The 22,074-nt window shown below is 38.0% G+C and overlaps 1 protein-coding gene across 2 annotated transcripts in view; it reads right to left on the reverse strand.

Annotated features, from left to right (window-relative positions):
* Positions 1-22,074, reverse strand: part of HPSE2 (heparanase 2 (inactive)) — a 632,592-nt gene that overhangs the window by 204,662 nt on the left and 405,856 nt on the right. For both annotated transcript variants that reach the window (XR_005380481.1, XM_038578487.1), the window contains exon 6: positions 18,552-18,599. Coding sequence is in view for 1 of the 2 variants with exons in the window: in XM_038578487.1 (XP_038434415.1) it covers positions 18,552-18,599 (48 nt within the window). In the remaining variant the exon portion in view is untranslated. The remainder of the gene's footprint in view (positions 1-18,551; positions 18,600-22,074) is intronic.

Here is a 22,074-nt window from a genome sequence, read left to right on the forward strand (position 1 = left end):
TCTCTCTCTCTCTCTCTCTCTCTCTGTGACTATCATAAATAAATTTTTAAAAATTAAAAAAAATTACTGGGGCACTCAATATTTTTCAAGATGAAAGAGTCCTGAAACGGAAAGTTAGAATGATCACTGCCTTACACATTTAAGAAACTACCCCATTTCCGATAAAGTGGAACACTCAAAGTTGAGCTAGAGTCAATGTCACTAAGCACAGTTGAGGTGGGGCCAACCACATTGCAAACAAGAGGATTAAGTGAAAGGCTACATAGTAAAAAATAAAATATCTAGTCCCTTTCCTTAAATGTGAGAATACCTGCTGATTTATACATCTAAGATGAGAGAAGAGAGAAATCTTCTCAAGGGAAAACTAAATTACATAAGAGAAAAGACCAACAGATATGGACAGCGAGGAGTCCCCTAATGCAATAAGCCAGGCAGATCACTCAACAGAGACCCCCATTAGTTAAAAAGAAATATCCACAAACAAAAAACATCTGATCAGCTTTTCATGCATCTCTTAATAGGAAGTAGAATTCTAAGGATCATCTGACATTTGAGGAAAATTTTTAATGTGAAAGACAGAAACCAAAATTTTTTAAGATGGCAGAAGTGGGGAAGATCAAAGAGCAAAAAAATTTAATGCAAAAAATATAAAAAGATTATTGGAGCAAGGAAGAAAGGAAAGAAGGAAAGGAGGGAAGAAGAAAGAGAAGGAGACAAGAAAAAAGAGGAAAAGGAACAAAAGAAACAAACAACTAAAGTTGATATCCTCAGAGAAAATCTTAAATCCTTGAGATTTATCAGAAACAGAAGAAAAAGTAAGGGAGAGAAAATATATAACAATTAGAGTACTATTTGAAGAATCCTTATATCTAACTAGCAGAAGTTCCAGAAAGAGAAAGCACAAAAATAAATAAATAAATAAATAAATAAATAAATAAATAAATAAATAAATAAATAGAAGGAAATTATCAAGGAAAAAAAATCCAAGAAAATTTCCCAAACCGAAGGGTATGAATTTCAGATTGAGAGAATCTATTGTATACCTAGTGACCAGAATAGAGAGTCACATAAAGGATCCTTGGGGACAAAGGAAAGATCTTAAATGTACCAAGAGAGAAAAAACAGGGAAAATAAAACGACTGGAGATTAAAAAGGCATTGGACTGCTCAATAGTTACAGGAAAGCTAGAATAAAATGGAACCAAAGCATCAAAATCTGAGCGAAATCTGTATGCATCCAAAATATAAATCAAACTCTAATACAAGGTCTCAACATGTTTACCTCTCATTAATCTTTTCTCAGGAAGTTCCTAGAAAAAGAATGTTCCACCAAAATGAGGGAGTAAACCTCAAAAAAAAAAAGGCATGGATCCAAAAAATAAGAGAGTCAAAAGAATCCTTAAGATGATGGTGAAGGAAGATCCCAGGACAACAGCTGTGCAGGAAGCACGGAGATCAACCAGTCCAGATGGGACCAGAGAAGGGATGGCTTCAGGAGAGCAGGACAAGGACAAGATGAAACTAATGACTACCTGGGGTGTTTGCAGAGAGAGGGGAGATTTACCTCTCTGATACAGAGTTTAGGGATGAATAATAATCTAATTATTATTAGATTAATAGAAACAATATAGGCAAATGAAAAAGAGATAGTATTTAACTCAGGGAAAACAAGTTGTGAGAGAGAGAAAGAAAATTTAACACAACACATTCTCTCTCTGAGTCATATTTACATAGTAATAAAAATGTGAATACTGAATTCTGATCTAACAAATGCTTAGATCTAAAATATTGGGGGATGGGGAAAGGTAAATATGTTTTAGTATGTGAAGAGTTAGAGAGGTATAAGAGCTAAATTCTCTTTTTCCATAGTAGGAAATTAATAGATAACATTTGAATTGTGGAAAATATAAAGAAATGGCAGCATCAAATTTGTTTAGAAATATGGAAACAGAAGAAGTGTCTCAAATCGTGATGATTGGTTCTGGAGAGGTGGATAAGGGGGTGAGAAGGGTAGAGCTGGGTACTGATGGTTTATATTATAAACAAAAATACAATACATGCTTATTACAGAAAAGGCAAAAATTTTACTTAGTAAAAATGAGAATGAAAGAGTTCCATTATTCCCTATATCTAAATATTAACACTTTTGACCTATTAGTGCCTCTTATGTGCATTTTTTATATTATTGAAGTACAATTTATATATTTTTTATATTTTACTTTATTCACAAAAGCATTTCCCTCATTTATTATACTTTTCATGAATATTTTCATAGCAATAAATTATATTATATAATAGATAACATTATTTAGGTGTAACAATTTAGGGTTTTTTCAAATATGTTGCTATAAAAAAGTTTAAACAGAAACAAGTAGAAAAAACTACGTAATGAGAACAGTAAAGCTACTACCTAGGTTCTGCAATTAACAGTTTAATATACTCGCTCTATCTCACACTTACAAATCTATCACTGTATCCACCCATTGATCCATTTTATATTTTGAAGCCTTTCAAAGTAAGTTGCAGACTTTACACTCCATCCTAAACACTTTATTAGGAATATTGCTAGCTAGAGTTCAACATCTCAACATTTATGGTTTTTCTTCATCTGTTTACTTATTTTTCTTAAGTAAATTTTACATGTATAATAATATGCACAAATCTTAAGTGTATCATTTGATGAATTTTAACAAATGCATACTCCTTTGTAACCCCAAACCCCTATCAAGATGTAGAATATTACAATAACCCCAGAAGTTCTTTCATGTGCCTTCCCCTCTCAATCCATATTCCTGCCCTCTACAACTGCAAAGGCAATGTTATAACTTTTAAAACTTCATATAATTGCAATACGTGCAATTTTTTACATAAGCCTTTTTCCACTTAGCATAATGATTCTAAGACAATATCCATGTTGTGGAGTGTATCATAAGTTTGTTCTTTTATCTTGCTGAGTAGCATTCCTTTGTATGAATATACAATAGTTTGCTTCATGTATTCTCCTGTCAATGGACACCTGCACTGCTTCTAGTCCTTGCCTGCTATGAGCATTCTCAGAAAAGTTTTTGCGTGGCATTTGTCTTCAATTCTTTTGGGTATACACCTAGCAATGGAATTGCTTTGTCATAGGATAGGTATACATTTAGTTATATAAGAAATTGCCAGATTCTCCAAAATGAACCATTATATATAGGGATATTAAGAATTTTTAATCTGTGTCAATTTTGGTAAATTATATTTTTCAAGAAACATGTCCATTTCAATTGTCAAATTAATTGGCATACAGTTATTCATAATATTCCCTTATATTTCTTTTTTGCGTATAATTTTATTGAAGTTCGATTTGCCAACATATAGTATAACACCTAGTGCTCATCCTGTCAAGTTTCCCACTCAGTGCCCATCACCTTGTCACCCCATTCCCCCCGCCCACCTCCCCTTCCACTGCCCCTTGTTCATTTCCCAGAGTTAGAATTCTCTCATGTTTTGTCACCCTCTCTGATTTTTCCCACTCATTTTCTCTCCTTTCCCCTATGATCCCTTTCACTATTTTGTATATTCCCCATATGAGTGAAACCATACAATGATTGTCCTTCTCCGATTGACTTACTTCACTCAGCATAATACCCTCCAGTTCCATCCATGTCGAAGCAAATGGTGGGTATTTGTCATTTCTAAATGCTGAGTAATATTCCATCGCATATATATAGACCACATCTTCTTTATCCATTTATCTTTCAGTGGACACCAAGGCTCCTTCCACAGTTTGGCTATTGTAGACACTACTGCTATAAACCTTGGGCTGCAGGTATCCCGGAGTTTCACTGCATCTGTATCTTTGGGGTAAACCCCCCAGCAGTGCAATTACTGGGTCGTAGGGCAGATCTGTTTTCAACTCTTTGAGGAACCTCCACACAGCTTTCCAGAGTGGCTGCACCAGTTCACATTCCCACCAACAGTGCAAGAGGGTTCCCTTTTCTCCACATCCTCTCCAACATTTGTTGTTTCCTGTTTTGTTAATTTTCCCCATTCTCATTGGTGTGAGGTGGTATCTCGTGGTTTTGAGGTGTATTTCCCTGAAATACAAGTGGCAAGTGATGCAGAGCATTTTCTCATGTGCTTGTTGGCCATGTGTAGGTCTTCTTTGGTGAAATTTCTGGTCATGTCTTTTGCTCATTTCATGACTGGATTGTTTGTTTCTTTGCTGTTGAGTTTCATAAGTTCTTTATAGATCTTGGATACTAGCCCTTTATCTGATACGTCATTTGTAAATATCTTCTCTCATTCTGTAGGTTGTCTTTTAGTTTTGTTGACTGTATTTTTTGCTGTGCAGAAGCTTTTTATCTTTATTAAGTCCCAATAGTTAATTTTTGCTTTTGTTTCCCTTGCCTTCATAGATACATCTTGCAAGAAGTTGCCGTGACTAAGTTCAAAAAGGGTGTCGCCTGTGTTGTCCTCTAGGGTTTTGATGGAATCTTGTCTCACATTTAGATCTTTCATCCATTTTGAGTTTATCTTTGTGTATGGTGTAAGAGAGTGGTCTAGTTTCATTCTTCAGCATGTGGCTGTCCAATTTTCCCAGCACCATTTATTGAAGAGACTGTCCTTTTTCCAGTGGAGAGTCTTTCCTTCTTTGTTGAATATTAGTTGACCATAGAGTTGAGGGCCCATTTCTGGGTTCTCTATTCTGTTCCATTGATCTTTGTCTGTTTTTGTGCCAGTACCACACTGTCTTGATGATCATAGCTTTGTAGTACAACTTGATATCCGGCATTGTGATGGCCCCTGCTCTGGTTTTCCTTTTCAATATTCCCCTGGCTATTCAGGGTCTTTTCTGATTCCACACAAATCTTAAGATGATTTGTTCCAACTCTCTGGAGAAAGTCCATGATATTTTGATAGGAATTGCATTGAACGTGTAAATTGCCCTGGGTAGCATTGACATTTTCACCGTATATATTCTTCCAATCCATGAGCATGGAATATTTTTCCATCTCTTTGTATCTTCCTCAATTTCTTTCAGAAGTGTTCTATAGTTTTTTCGGGTATATATCCTTTATTTCTTTGGTTAGGTTTATTCCTAGGTATCTTGTGCTTTTGTATGCAGTTGTAAATGGGATTGACTACTTAATTTCTCTTTCTTCAGTCTCATCGTTAGTGTCTAGAAACGCCACTGATTTCTGGGCATTGATTTTGTATCCTGCCACACTGCCAAATTGCTGTATGAGTTCTGGCAATCTTGGGGTGGAGTCTTTTGGGTTTTCTATGTACAATATCATGTCATCTGTGAAGAGGGAGAGTTTGTCTTCTTCTTTGCCAATTTGAATGCCTTCTATTTCTTCTTGTTGCCAGATTGCTGAGGCTAGGACTTCTAGTACTATGTTGAATAGCAGTGGTGAGAGTGGACTTCCCTGTCTTGTTCCTGATCTTAGGGGAAAGGCTCCCAGTGTTTCCCCATTGAGAATGATATTTGCTGTGGGCTTTTTGTAGATGGCTTTTAAGATGCTGAGGAATGTTCCCTCTATCCCTACACTCTGAAGGGTTTGATCAGGAATAGATGCTGTATTTTGTCAAATGCTTTCTCTGCATCTATTGAGAGGATCATATGGTTCTTGTTTTTTCTCTTGTTGATGTGATCTATCACGTTGATTTTTAAAGAAGGTTTTATTTATTCATGAGAGACAGAGGAGAGAGAGGGAGAAAGAGAGAGAGAGAGAGAGGCAGAGACACAGGCAGAGGGAGAAGCAGGCTCCATTCAGGGAGACCAACATGGGACTCTATCCTGGGTCTCCAGGATCAGATCCTGGGCCAAAGGCGGGGCTAAACCGCTGAGCCACGTGGGCTGCCCACGTTGATTTTTTTTTTTAACGAGTATTGAACCAGCCTTGCATCCTGGGGATAAATCCCACTTGGTCATGGTGAATAATCTTCTTAATGTACTGTTGGATCCTATTGGCTAGTATCTCATTGAGAATTTTTGCATCTGTGTTCATCAGGAATATTGGTCTATAATTCTCCTTTTTGGTGGGGTCTTTGTCTGGTTTTGGAATTAAAGTGATGCTGGCCTCATAAAATGAGTTTGGAAGTACTCCATCTCTTTCTATCCTTCGGAACAACTTTAGTAGAATAGGTATTATTTCTTCTTTAAACGTTTGGTAGAATTCCCCTGAGAAGCCATCTGGCCCTGGACTTTTGTGTCTTGGGAGGTTTTTGATGACTGCTTCAATTTCTTCTCTGGTTATTGGCCTGTTCATGTTTTCTATTTCTTCCTGTTCCAGTTTTGGTAATTTGTGGTTTTCCAGAAATGCATCCATTTCTTCTAATTTGCCTAATTTATTGGTGTATAGCTGCTCATAATACGTTTTTAAAATCATTTGTATTTCTTTGGTATTGGTTGTGATCTCTCCTCTTTCATTCATGATTTTACAATTTGAGTTTTTTTCTTTTTAATAAGGCTGGCTAATGGTTTATCTAATTCATTCTTTCAAAGAATCAACTCCTGGTTTTGTTGACCTGTTCTACAGTTCTACTAGTCTCTATTTCACTGAGTTCTGCTTGAATCTTTATCTCTCTTCTTCTGTTTGGTGAGGTTTTATTTGCTGTTCTTTCTCCAGTTCCTTTAGGTGTGAGGTTAGCTTAAGTATTTGAGTTTTTCCCAATTATTTGAGGGAGGCTTGTATTGTGATGTATTTCCCTCTCAGTACTGCTTTTGCTGTATCCCAAAGATTTTCAACAGTTGTATCTTCATTTTTATTAGTTTCCATGAATCTTTTTAATTCTTCTCTAATTTACTGGTTGACCCATTCATCTTTTAGTAGGATGCTCTTTAATCTCCATGGGTTTCAGTTTCTTGCAACTTTCTTTTTGTGAAGCATTGTGGTCTGAAAATATGCAGGGGACAATTCCAATCTTTTGGTATCAGTTGAGACCTGATTTGTGACCCAATATGTGGTCTATTCTGGAGAAAGTTCCACGTGCGCTTGAGACGAATGTGTATTCAGTTGCGTTTGGATGGAAAGTTCTGTATATATCTGTGAAATCCATCTGGTCCAGTGTATAATTTAAAGCCCTTGTTTCTTTGGTGATGTTGTGCTTAGAATATCTGTCATTTGCATAAAGTGCCATGTTGAAGTCTTCTACTATTAGTGTATTATTATCTAAGTATGTCTTTACTTTGGTTATAAATTGATTGATATACTTGGCAACTGCCACATTAGGGGCATAAATATTCATGATTGTTAGGTCCTCTTGTTGGATAGATCCTTTAAGTATGATATAGTGTCCCTCTTCATCTCTTACTACAGTCTTTGGGATAAACTTTAATTTATCTGATATGAGGACTGCTACCCCAGCTTTCTTTTGAGGACCATTTGAATGGTAAATTGTTCTCCAACCTTTCATTTTCAGGCTGGAATTGTCCTTAGGTCTAAAATGAGTCTCTTGTAGACAGCAAATAGGTGGGTCTTGCTTTTTTAACCAGTCTGAGACCCTGCATCTTTTGATGGGATCATTTAGCCCATTCACATTCAGAGTAACTATTGGAAGATATGAATTTGGTGTCATTGTAATATCTATTCAGTCCCTGTTTTTGTGGATTATTTCTTTGTGCTTTCTGTTTCTTTTACACAGTCCCCCTTAATATTTCTGGCAGAGCTGGTTTGGTGGTCACATATTCTTTCAGTTTCTGCCTATCTTGGAAGCTCTTTATCTCTGCTTCCATTCTGAATGAGAGCCTTGCTGGATATAGTATTCTTGGCTACATGTTCTTCTCATTTAGTATACTGAATATATACTGCCAGCCATTTCTGGCCTGCCAGGTCTCTGTGGAGAGGTCTGCTGTTAATCTAATATTTCTCCCCATATAAGTTAGGGATCTCTTGTCTCTTGCTGCTTTAAGGATTTTTCTCTTTATCTGTGGAATTTGCAAGTTTCACTATTAAATGTCGAGGTGTTGAACATTTTTTATTGATTTGGGGGGGGGGACCTCTCTATCTCCTGGATCTGAATGCCTGTTTCCCTCCCCAAATTAGGGAGGTTCTCAGCTATGATTTGTTCAAATATGCTTTCTGGTCCTCTGTCCCTTTTGGTGTTTTCTGGAACCTCAATTACATGTAGATTCTTCCTTCTGAGGCTATCATTTATTTCCCTTAACATTTCCTCATGGTCTTTTAATTGTTTTTCTCTTTTTTCCTCAGCTTCCTTCCTTGACATCAACTTGTCTTCTATGTTGCTCACTCTTTCTTCCACCTTATTAACCCTCATCATCAGGATCTCCACTTTGGATTGCATCTCATTTAATTGACTTTTAATTTTGGCCTGATTAGATCTAAATTCTGCAGTCATGAAGTTTCTTGAATCTTTTATGCTTTTTTCCAGAGCCACCAGTAGCTTTATAATTGTGCTTCTGAATTGGCTTTCTGACATCGAATTGTAATCCATATTCTGTAACTCTGTGGAAGAGAGTACTGTTTCTGATTCTTTCTTTTGTAGTGAATTCTTCCTTCTAGTCATTTTGCTCAGTGCAGAGTAGCCATATGAGTGGGTTGAGTCAAGAGTATCAACCACGACCTAAGTAATTTCACCCTAGATGATTCTGATGAGGTCAGAGACCAGAAAACGGAAACAAAGATCAGAACAAAATAAAACAAAAGGACCACTAAAGTGAAAAACAAATTTTAAAACAAAGTAGTAAAAAGTAAAAGGTGATATGCTATATATTGGCAAATTGAACTCCAATTAAAAAAAAAAAAAAACAATGGCTCCAATAGCTAAGCATCCAACTCTTGGTTTTGGCTCAGGTAATGATCTTGGGGTCTTGAGATTGAGCTCCCAGAAGGTCTCTGTGCTCAGTAGGGAGTCTGCTTGAGATGCTCTCTCCCTCTTGCTCTGCCCCCCTCCTCTCCCCATACTCTAAATAAATAAATAAATAAATAAATAAATAAATAAAATTTAAAATTTTTAAAAAATAAATAAAATTTAAAATAAAAATAAAAGACACAAGGGGGAAAAAAAAAACAATAAAGACCCCAAATAAGGAAAGGGCTCTATTGCTACAAAGATGGATTGATACATGTGCCCAAGGGTGAACAGTCTTTAGTCTTTGGATACATGGCCATTCTCCGGCTGTAGTATAGAGGTAGAATGTTGCCACTTCCCTGTGAACTTACAGGAAAATGATCTCCAAGAAGTATGTGCACGTTCAGTGAAGTATCTCACCTCACTTTTCTGCAAAGCAGTCCAAAAGACTGAGCAACATGGGGACTGAGCACCTCATCCACATCTGCCTGTGAAATAAGTTCATTTCGGGTCTGGGATGTCATTGTCCACTGTGATTATGAACCATATCAACCTACACCTGGATTGATTGAAACTCAATAAGGCAGTGTTTCCAAGCTTTGCTCCACATCATGGTCATCTGGAGTTTTTAAAAATCCTGTGGCACCATACACTGTGTGCTCTTTTGTGTCTGGCTGTTTTCACTTGAGAGTAATGCTTTCAAAGTCCATCCATCCTGTAGCAAATACAGAGCTTCATTCTTTTTATGAATACTATCCTATTGTATGGATACATCACATATCATTTATGTATTCATCCATTGATGGACATTTGAGTTACTTCCACCTTTTGGCAAGGTGGATAAGAATAAACAAATTTACAGAGACAGAATTAATTCAGAGTGATGGTTGCGAGGGTGGGGAGAAAGGGAAAATGAACTGCTTAATGAGTGTGGGGTTTCAATTTGATGTCTGGAATTATATGTGACCACTGCACACCACTGTAAATGTACTTAATGCTACTGAATCATACCTTTTTAAATGGTTACAATAAAAAAAAATTAAGACTTTTTTAATATTTATTTATTTATGATAGTCACACACACAGAGAGAGAGAGAGAGAGAGAGAGAGGCAGAGACACAGGAAGAGGGAGAAGCAGGCTCCATGCACCAGGAGCCCGACGTGGGATTTGATCCCAGGTCTCCAGGATCGCACCCTGGGCCAAAGGCAGGCGCCAAACCAGGGATCCCCTAAGACATTTTTAAAAAGCCAAGAATCCCAAAGAAGGAAAAAAAAAGAAAAAAGAAGAGAGAAAAGCAAAAATAAAGATAAAAAAAGAAAAAAAGAGAGAAGAAAGAAAAAAAGGGGGGATCTGAGAGATGGTGGTGGTGAAGAAGTTGTAGTGGAGGGAGAATGTAGTCTACCTGAGGGGTCCTAGAGGGTGATCCTCTTGGTTCTGAGTGTATTAAGTTCTGTATGTTAGAAGATGCTCAGTCCCAAATTTATATAAACCAGCAACACAACCAGCAAAAAGCCTCAACATAGGGATGTCTGGGTGGCTCAGCAGTTTAGTGCCTGCCTTCAGCCCAAGGTGTGATCCTGGAGACCTAAGATCAAGTCCCACGTCGGGCTCTCTGCATGGAGCCTGCTTCTCCCTCTGCCTGTGTCTCTGCCTCTCCCTCTCTCTGTGTCTCTCATAAATGAATGAATGAATGAATGAATGAATAAATAAATAAATAAATAAAATCTTTTAAAAAGAGAGAGAGAGAGAGAAAGCCCCAACATTGACCACCAAAACATAAATGAGATAAAAGAGGGGGGCAGAATGGGATTGAAGAGAGAATATAATCTCACAGAATGAACCAGCATGGTATACCACTTGGTTCTGGGTGCATGCTGGTCATGTTTTAGAAGGTATTAACTTTTGCCATTGTAGAACAAAATGAGGCAGAGAAAACAAAAAGCACAAAACAAAACAAAAAAACATATCTTGTATATCTCCCAAAATTGAATTGAGTATATTGAAGGGAATCTGGAAGTGGAAAATATATCTAAGACATGTAATTGTAGAAATATGAAAGTCAAAAAGGAAGAAACTTAAAAATGAAGAGGTGGTAAAATATTGTAGTTAAGGTGGGAAAAGAGAAAAAATATTGGAAAATTTTAGACTCCTAAAAAAACTAGTTGTACTGGAAAAGGAGGGGAGCAAAGGAAGGGTACTCTCTAGTTCTATGTACCGTAAATCCCTTGACTTCCCTGGAGCTTTCCAGTGCTGCTTGGTCAACAACTTGCTCTTCCTCTGTCCTTGCAGCTGCTCTTCTAGGGGAGGGGCCCCGCTGTGCTGATTCTCAGGTGTGTGCACCTGGGGGAGCTGCCCCACCCCCCCGGCCGGGTGCCAGGCTCTGTGGGAGCTGTTGACGCCGGGAGGCCTCTGTTCCCTGGCAGCCCCGCCTCTCCCAGGCACAAGGTGCAACAAGGAGGAACACCACCACTGGCGGCGGCCAGCCCTCCAGCCCTGGAGTCAGCTTCCCGCAGTAACTCCTCGCAGCTCCCAGTCTGCAGGGGCCTGCGCAGCTCGGGGGGCGCCCGGGGCAAGAGCGTCCTCGCTGTCCTGGGCCCTCCCCACCTCCGTCTTGTCCCGGGGGAGTGCAGGGTCCTGGGCAGTGTCCCCCGAGCCCCGGGTTCCCGGGCCTGTGCTGCTGGAATCGCGCTCCCGGGCTGCGGCTCCCGAAGGCAGCAGGACACAGCCCCCTTCCCGGGAGCCCCCGCCTGCCCCCCGGCTTCTCCCCGAGGCCCCGCCGGGTGCTCCAGCCCTTTACCAAGATGGGCCCGGGTGTGTGGGGCGCTCTCCCCAGGCGCCCCTCCTGTTAGTGACCCCGGGACCCCGAAGGCCCCACTGCCCCTCCTGCTGTTCTGTCGGGTTTCCCTGCTGAGCACTTTTCTGTCTGGGAAGAATCCGGTGCGGAGTTTTAAAGTTCCCGCTTCGGGGATCCCTGGGTGGGTCAGTGGTTTAGCGCCTGCCTTTGGCCCAGGGTGCGATCCTGGAGTCCCCGGATTGAGTCCTGCGTCAGGCTCCTGGCATGGAGCCTGCTTTTCCCTCCTCCTGTGTCTCTGCCTCTCTCTCTCTCTATGTGTATCATAAATAATAAATAAATATATATTTTAAAAAATAAAGTTACCGCTTCTCCAGGGCTGGGCTTTCCTGTCCCGGAGGCTCTCGCCCCGTTAGCCCAGCTCCTCGCGGGGCCCCTCCCCCTACTTGGTTCTTTCTTATTTTATTTTTTTCTGCCTCCTACCTTGCGAAAACCCTTCTTCTGTAGCATTCCAGCTGTTCTCTCTTTAAATCCCAGGTCGAATTCCTAGGTGTTCAGGATGATTTGAAAGTTATCTGGGTAAGTTGGTGGGGACAGGTGAGTTGAGGACCCTACTCTTCCGCCATCTTGCCCTGCTCCCCACCCTTATTATACTTTTAATGTCTGTGGGATCTACAGTAAGAATCCTTTTCTTTCCTGATACTGATAATTTATTTCCTCTCTCTCTCTCTCTCTCTCTCTCTCTAGTTTTCAAGTTTGCTGATCTACTCAAAGAAACACTTTTGGCTTTGTAAATTTTCTCTCCTATTTGTCTGTTTATGTAAGTGTTTCTCCTTTTCTAATTACACATACTAGATGTAAATTTCCCTCTAAGTTCTGTTCTTGCTGAATCCCAGAAATCCTGATAAAATATCTTCATATATATTTCAAAATAATTTTTACTTTCTTTCAGGATATTTTCTTTGATCCATAGGTTATTTTAAAATGTATAATTTAATGTCCATATACTTATGTGTTTGATAGATATTTTTGTTACTAATATCTAACTTAATTTCTTTGTCATCAAAAAACATTTTGTGTGATTTCAGTGCTTTCAAATTTATTGCAAATTGTTTTACAGCTGATCACATGGTTATCTTGGTGAATGTTCCATGTGAATTTGAAAGGAATGTGTGTTTAGTTGTAGTCTACAAATGTCCATTAGGTCAAACTGATTCATAGTATTACCCAAATCTTCTATATACTTCCTTTATTTTTAAATTTTTATTTATTTACTTTTTTAGACAGTGAGCAAGAGAGACCATGAGCAGGGAGAGAGGCAGATGGAGAGGGAGAGGCAGACTTCCTTGCTGAGCAGGAAGCCTGATGCAGGGCTCAATCCCAGGACCCTGGGACCATGACCTGAGCCAAAGGCAGATGCTTAGCTGACTGAGCCACCCAGGTGCCTCCATATACCCTTCCTTTAATCTAATTTTCCTATTAATTATTGAAAGAGGTGTTTTTAAATATCCATCTATGACAATGGATTTGTCTATTTTTTACCCATGTGGTTCTGTTAGTTTTTCTTTTGTGTATTTGGATCTCTGTTTTTAGGTACTGCATTAGTTTTCTACTGTTGCTCTAAACAAATTAACAAATAGTGGCTTAAAACAAACCAAACTTAAGTTCTGTAGTTTAGACATTATCATAGATCTCACTGGGTTAAAATCAAGTATTGGGAGGGCTGTATTCATTTCAGGAGTGCTAGGGAAGAATCCATCATTTCCTTGGCTTTTCCAGCTTCTAAAGGCTACCCACATTCCTTGTTTCATGGACCCGTTCTTCCATTTTCAAATCCAGCAATGATGGGTCAAGTCCTTCTCATGTCACATTACCATAACCTTCTCTTCTGTAGTTAAATCTTCCTCCCTCTTCTGTGTTACGATTACATTGGATTCATCTGGATAATTCAGGACAACTTGGATTTACTTTACTTTAGATCAGCAACCTTAGTTCCAAGTGAAACCATAATTTTAGGAATAAAATTTGAACCTTTATTTTTATTGCAGTCTTCTTGGAATGAATACTGTATTACTTCATGTAAAAGAACCTCACAACAGTGTAATTCTATTGGTCCTCCTCCTTTCCTTCTCCTTTGTGGTATGATTCCCATATGGTTTTACATCTACCTATGTTATAAACCCCATGATACAATGTTGTGTTTTTGCATTAGACAGTTGGTTTTTTAGGAAGTAAAGAGGAAGAATAGTCTTTTATGTTTATCTACAAATTTACCATTTCTAATGTGTTTCATTATTTTTTGAAATCTAAGTTTCCCTTCAGATGTTACTACTATTTTTCTATATGAAGAACTTGTTTTAGAATTTCTTATACCACAAATCTATTGGCTTTCATTTATCAAAAACATCTTTATTTCACTTTCATTCTTAAAGAATATTTTTGCTAGATATAGAATCCGGGCTTGACTTTTTTTTTTTCCTTTAGCACTTTAAAGATGTTGTGCCATTGTCTTCTATTCTCCATTGATTCTGATGTCAAATTAGCCATAATTTGTGTCTTTGTTGTCTGTATATAAAGGATGATTTTATCTGAATATTTTGAAGATTTTTTCCTTACCCTTTGTTCTCAGCAGTTTGACTATGCCATGCCAAGGTATTTATTCTTGTATTTATTCTTCTTAGGGTTTTCTTTCTTTTTCTTTCTTTCTTTCTATATTCTTTCTTTCTTTTTCTCAGATTGATTGATTTTTAGAGAGAAAGAGAAGCACGCATGAGCAGGAGGGCCAGAGGGAGAGAGAGAAAATCTCAAGCAGATTCTGTGCTGAGCATGAGGGCTCAATCTCAGAACCCTGGGCTCAAGCTCAGGACCCTGAGATCATGACCTGAACTGAAACCGAGAGTCAGACACTTAATTGTGCCACCCAGGAGCCCCTATCCTTCTTAGTATTTTCTTAGGTTCTTGGTTCTATAAGTTAATGTGGTTCACCAAATTTGAGAGGAGCTCTTGCTTTCTTCAAACAATTTTTCTGCTTTATTATCTCTTTCTTGCCTTCTGGTCTCTAATTACACACATATTAGACATCTTGATATTGTCAAGGTTGCTGAAGCTTTGAACATTTTCTTCCCAATATTTTTGCTCTGTTCTTTAATTGTATCATTTCTAATGATCTATATGCAAGTTCACTAACCTTTTTTTTCTGTAGTTTCCAATTTCTTGTTAAGTGCACCCAGTGTGTTTTTTGTTTGTTTCTTTTTTCTTTAAAAATTTCATTCAGTTCTTTTATATACATATACATTGTTTTCATTTCCCTGCTGATCTTTCCCTATGTATCCACTCAATACAAACATTTTCCCCTAATTATTTGATTATATTTGCAATAGCTTGTTTAAAATTCTTGTCAGCTAATGATATTACCTAGGTCATTTCAGGGCTTCTATTTATCGCTCATTCTTTTGTCCATGGTCACACTTTCCTGTTTCTCTACATATCTAATAATTTGTAATTGTAAACCGCAAAGTAAATGGATGATATTTGATAGAAACAAAAGAATGTAGGTTTTGGATATAGCAGGAAGTTGGATGAATGACTGATCATCTCGTTCTTGTGGAGCTTCAGTTTATACTTTGTTATGGTGAATCTGTTTCGGTTGTACATTAGATTTAGGGCAAATCCTTAGTCCCAGGACAAGACTTTATTCCTGTGGCATAACTCTCAGTTTTCAATGGAAAGCACAAGGTGTTTATGAAGTCCCTCTAAATTTGTGAAATCCACTTTCCAATCTCTGTCCCTCATGTGACAGACAGCAGCTGAAATTGCTGTTCAACTTTTTCAGATTTCCAGCTGTTATTTTCTACAAGACTCCTTGGGGTCTCCCTTGAATATACACATTGCAGGGATCAGGCAAGAAATTGAAGGAAGTTTATTTGCATATTTGGTGTTTTGCCCATAGTTCCTTCTTTCTGAGAGTTCTACCTTCTGAATCCTGAGACCTCAAACTAATATACAGCCATGTATTTTGTTTGAGTTCTAGCCATATCATACTGGATAGATTCTTAAGTAACCACAGATCTCACTAGCATCATTCACTTCTTTCAAGGATTGAATAACTTTCTCTAGCTTTTGCTGCCTTTTGGTCATTCTCGTGTGTGTGTGTGTGTGTGTGTGTGTGTAATATTTTTTCATCCAGATTTATCATTGATAACTGATACAAACTACTGCACTACTTACTTTTATAATTGGGACCTCATCTCACTAACTCTTGCTGGGTTTTCTGCATGTATTGGGCAGGAGCAATCATTAAGTCATGTATCTTGGTCCTTAAAATAGAAGAGTATGAACTTTCAAATCAAAATAGTCTAACTATATATTACTTCAGACTCAGAGTTCTTGTTGTTCAAGCTCCAAGTTCAATATTCCAGCACTGAATTGATTCTTTTGGCTACCTATATATATAGATATATACTGACAAATTCTGTGTTCTTTTTTTCTGACTATGACTGTGACTCTTGATTTCTTTACATTATTAAGAAATTCACCTCAGCATTTCTCAGGGTTAGAGAAACATGGTATTTGGCTTTAATATTCACTGAATCCTCCTGGCCAGGATTTCCTGGAATTGTTCCATGACTATTCCAAGTCTTGATTGAAAAATGTAGCTGGAAGGAATAAATGGTAGATTCCAGGTGCTACTGTTTGTCCCCAAATGAGTGCTGATCCTGGAGCCAAAAGAAACACAACTCTTTGCCTGATTTGGGGGGTATTTTTAGAGCATTTGCAAACACATGACATTTATCTTGAGAAGTGGCCAATGTTTTAAAAATAGCTAATAAAAAATGTATTTATAAAAATCGAATTTCTCCATTATAAAAAAAGACTGGGCTCACTTTATTCTGTTTGTGCTTTGGAGAGTGTTTGAATATGGAAGAAAACCTTTTTCTGATCCCTCCCTGTCAGTCATTATAACTGAGCAAGCCTTACATTCTTACCCAATAATTTTCATACACTGATTTCTTTATTTCTCCTTACAAACACTTTATATTCTTCAAGCTTCAGCCTTTATGTTACATTATCCAGACAGCCTTTGATGAAAGACACTGAAGAGGATGTGATTTGCTCTAGTAGAATGTAATATTTTCAGCAAAAAATCAGTGTCTTATTATCAAAGTAGTAACAAGAGAATAGCCTTTGGAGTGTGATACATATCTGTGATAGGCTCAACTTTAAGTCCAAAATCTACCACTTTCTGTGTAACGTTTGGATTCTCTACAACTTCCTTTAAGCTATGCAAGAGATGAAATTAGTCTTAAACTCATTTTGGTTGTTGTAAGAATCAGATATGGTAACGCATAGAAGGTTTGGAACAGTTCTTGCCACGTTATTATCATCATTGTTATTTTCCCCCATAGTAAAGCCTCGGTAAACAATTGCCTAAATAAACACTTGTTGAACTAAGTGCTATTGTGGTGGAATAGAAAAACACAAATTACAAAGACAAGTTAGGAGAAAAAAAATTATAATTTATGTAAAGTAATTTTAAGCTATGTGAAGTACCATGGAAAGAACAGAGCTAAGAAAGAATTAAAGGGAGGGTGTTTTAGGTAGGATCATTAGGGAAGGCCTCTCAAAGGAGATAACATGTAAATTGAATCTTTAGAGAGGAGAAGGAATTAGCCACACAAAAAATGAGATCATGAGGCAGACATGCATGTGAACTTTCTGAAAAGTGAAAGACCACTAGTGTGGGACACAATGAGTAAGGTCAGGGTGGCACTAGAAGTGATCATAAAGTAGCAGAGGCCAAACACAAAGTACCTTCCTTATAGGCCAGAGTAGAAAGTTTGGTCTTTTGTCTAAGAGCAAAAGGAAGGCACCAAGGGGTTGTAAGCATGGGAATGATAAGATCCCTAGACTTACTCCATCCATGATTCACAAAACAAACTGAAGGAGGATAAGAATTTCTGGAAACATTGTAACTTGATGGTTAGAGAAACTAAGTATAAATGCATAATAAAATATTTTCCATTATGATTGAAGTTTTTAATTGCCAAGAATTAAAAATCCTTTTGGGATAGTTAATACAGGTTTCATCTACTGCTCTTGCTTCTTTCACAACTGTCATGAATCCCAAGAGATACTATGACCCACTTAAAATGGAGGCTAGAGAAGAGAAGTAAGTGAGATAGGCAGACAGGGTTAGAGTAGTTTAGAGAGGTGGTCATAGTTGATAACTATGGGGGCCCATAATAAGAGCACATGACTGAGCTGTGCGGACCACATTAGATGAAAGATGACTTGGAAGATTCTATGGGATAGATTTCTTACAAAAAGGAAGGGCAAGATTTCAGTATAAAATTGGTAAGACATTGTGAGATGCTGACATTCCAGCACCAATACCATAAGGAAACTTTAAGAAAATGTATTTATGTATCAGATCATTACCTTTACAAATTAAGCTACTCTCAGGGTAACAGGTCTTTGCCACTATAAGCTTCTTCCAAGAACACCGGGGTTTATCTTCTCTTGAGGATGCTTCATTCTCTTCATATTCCATTTTTTTAAGTTGCTTCATATTAGTTATAATCTTGGCACTAATTAAGACCACTCCCATTACTATAATGAAGTGCTGTTATTTTCACATGATATATTGAGTAATTAAAACTATTTCCTCTCGTAGAGAAATTTATTCCCAAGGAAAAGCTTATGAGTAAGTTGTGGAATGCTCAGATTCCCATTACCTGTTCACTGATGACAGAATAATTTAAAAGTATACATAATAGCTGAGTTTTCATTGTTTTCTGTTTTGTTTTTTAAACAACAAAACAAAATTATATGAGTTATTATGCATCACAAGAATAGCTTTGGAGTTAGTTTTAGCTTTTTCTCTTAGATGTCAGCTATAAAGTTTGGAACAATTCTCTTTCATTTCACAGTAGCTATAATAAAAGCAAAAATGGTGAATACCTACTGTTGCCAGGTAACTGCGTCCACTGTGCTTCCTGCTACCTTCATGAATCTGTATAGAACAGAAAAAACAAGAAAAATAAGCTGAGGCATAGATTAGGCCAATCCTTGGGCTAAGATTCCATAGCCATATTTATGGCCTATCCAGAGCTACTGGAAGGTAAACTATACAGAATGTGAAGGTAAGGATACTTTCAGCTCTTCACACAACCTTACCATCTGGAAATCAAGACCCCAATACAGCATGTTATCTATGTCTGTCTTCCCAAGCCCATGCCTGAAGGTTCCCACATCACTTTCCCCATGCATAAAACTTTTTCTCTCATTTTCTATCCTCTAAGGACCCTGAAATCTGCTAGGAAACAAACTATAACATTTCCCAAGGATGGCAACTCAATAGATTCCTTTGAATAACCTCAGGCCTCTCTTTCTGAAGAGAGCATGAGAAAACCCAATTTCATTATATAGGTATAAAGCACTTTCAAATGTGCCCCAGTGATGGGCTGCCATACCTGAATGTAGAAACCTGAGTACCACACAGAGAAATCTTTTTTTTTTTAATGTTTCAAGTTTTTATTTAAATTCTAGTTAGTTAAAATATAGTATGATATTTGTTTCAGAAGAAGAATTTAAAATTCATTACTTACATATAGCATAGAGAAATCTATTTCTGAAGCAGTTAAGTAGAGAACCGAGTGTTGTCTGACATTTGCTCAGCTCAAGAGAAACCAGACCTGTTTCCTTTCAAAGCACACAGCAAAGCCTTGTTACTAATTCCCCAGCTTCCTGTACTCCTATAGGTTCTACAAGAACCAAAGAGCTGGGAGGAAGCATCCAAGGCCCCATATATGCTGCAAGAGATCATAAATTGCAAGTCTTTGAATAATTCAACCACTTACTTGCCTCCTTTCTCCCTATCCACATGTTCTGAGGCCAGGGCTATCATGACTAGTATTTGAGAGTTATCACCCAGAAACAGGAAATCAAAAGGAATATCTCAGTTATTTAAGACATTCCTTTCAACCTTGAGACCATGAACGGGAACTTTTCTTCAGACAGAAACAATCTTCCATCAGTACTTCATAACCAAAGAACTCTTCCATTAGGAAGGGAGATACTATTTTGTCAATTAGGTCTTAACACACCCTATCCTAGAATAATCTTGCAGGCAGACACATGGCAAAGGGGTTGCCATGTGCTGCCCAAACAGAGGATCTGCTTTGCCATGATGTGGAAGAATACTTAATTTTTGCAAGATTGGAAGTAAGAGAGAGGATGCCAGGATTGCTGCTTAGCATCAGTGAAGTTTATAAAAGAAGATGAACAAGAAGGAGAGGAGGGAAATGGGGGTGGGGTAGGGGAAAGACAATGGGAGAGGACGAAGAGAAGGGGAGGAGGACAAGGAAGAGGAAGAAGAAATGTGGAAGACAGGAGAAGGACATAGCAGGAGGAGACAGCTTGGCTCTTGTCTATGTCTTGCCTCTTTTTCTCCTATACCATTCAGGAGTCCAGGAACAAGAATATGGGAAATGGAACATAGGGGTGATCAAGGTTTGATGGGCAAGGCTAAAATGTAAATGGAGATTGGAGGGAATATAACACATATTGAGGACTTACTTAGTACCATTTATAGCCATTTACAATGTTATTTCTTATAATTCTCAAAACTGGTTTGTTTGGTAAGGTGGATATTGTTGATTCCATTATACAGATTATTAACCTTCCTAATGGCTAGAGAAGAAGTGGCTCCAGACATCCCGAACAGCCCATTTTTATGGAGTCATGCCACCCCTCCTAGTAGCACTCCTGGGGAAGCAGGGCATGACCAAGCAAAACAATAAATCAGGGCCTCTGCTATAAGACAACCACCATAAAGCCAAGAAGACAGATCTGGGGACAATCAGCTATCAGAGTTTCTATGTGCTGTACTACTGGTACAAACCAACTGCTGTGGGGCAGCAGTCAAGGGAGCAGTTAGCTCTACCCTCTGTAGTGTTAGAAGAGAGAAAAGCATTGAGAAAAGCTTCACGTCACACATGACACTGAATCTAGCAGTGAAAGAAGGATAGGATTTTTCCATGAAGAGCAGGCAATGCAAGGTAGAGTCAAGGTGAGTGTGTTCTCAGGAGTTTATCTTGAATGGATGTCAGGAGACATCAGGTCACTAGCTGCTAGGCTGTGATGCTAAGTCTGGCCTTTACCCCTTAACAACTAGGTACAAGTCTAGCACCCAACGTAATATTGAAAAATACAGCTGGCTCTTTTCATGTATATTTGTTGGATTTATCCCATGTGTAAACAAATGAAGGGGGATCAGATCTGAGTGTCAGGAAGATCACTCTAACTGTGGTAAAGGTGAATGGTACTGGTGTGGACAAACTGGCAGGAGATGACTGTAAAATTGATGAGAGGCTTGGAAATATGAGAATGAAAAAAGACCCATTTAGTAGCACTGGTAGAGCACTCACGGGGACTTGGTGAGCGAATCTGAGTTGGGCAAGGGGCAAAAGAGAGGACCCCAAACTTTTAACTGTAGTAATGCCATTGCCCAAGATGGGCAATCCTGGAACAGACTTTTGATGCTGATGTTGGTGAATGTATTCCAATCCTCTTGAATATGCCTCAAAGAACTTTAAGTTAAATAGTCATTGATGATAACAGCTATGCATTCACAAAAAATAAGGAGGAAAAAAATCACTAATGCCCTGCTTGGCTAAAAGGCTCTGGATAGGCAATTAAGAACATTTCTAATTTGGTGTCTTAAAAGTTGAAAACTGGTTCTTCATCGTACTATAATCTGGAGATCCTTGTATGCATTAGATAGTCTGTTCTGCTATAGGTTGATAATTAAGTTCTTAAGTAATTTTCCATTATTAAAGTAGCATTATAAAAAGAATAGGAAAACTAAAATTAGGAACATTTAAAGTAAGGCTAATATTTTCTCCCCTCACATCCTACCCCACATCCCCAAAGAAAACTTATAAAATCTATAAGCAAATATAAAACATACTAGATTCTTTTTTTTAAGATTTCATTTATTGATTAATGAGAGACACAGAGGGAGAGAGAGAGAGGCAGAGACACAGACAGAGGGAGAAGCAGGCTCCATGCAGGGAGCCTGACGTGGGACTCGATCCCGGGTCCCCAGGATCACACCCTGGACTAAAGGCGGAGCTAAACCACTGAGCCACCTGGGCTGCCCAAAATATACTAGATTCTTATATAGGATATTATAGTTTACAAAGAAATATTTTAAAACTGAATAAAGGAAAAGACCTACCATGATCCTGCATAGGAAATTCAGTTATTCTTCCTAAACTAATTTATGGGTTTAATGAAATTCTAATTTAAAAAATCCCAGCAGATATTTTTGGAACTTTACAAAATCATTCTAATATTCATCTAGAAGGCAAAAATATTCTTTAAAATTGGAAAATGAAGGGACATTTATTTAGAACTACCATATATTAAAATATACCATAAACCCACAATTATTAAAACATTTCTAGGAATTAGAAAGGAGATCT

This window comes from Canis lupus, chromosome 28 (genome assembly GCF_011100685.1).
Source record: "Canis lupus familiaris isolate Mischka breed German Shepherd chromosome 28, alternate assembly UU_Cfam_GSD_1.0, whole genome shotgun sequence".
Lineage (NCBI taxonomy): Eukaryota > Metazoa > Chordata > Mammalia > Carnivora > Canidae > Canis > Canis lupus.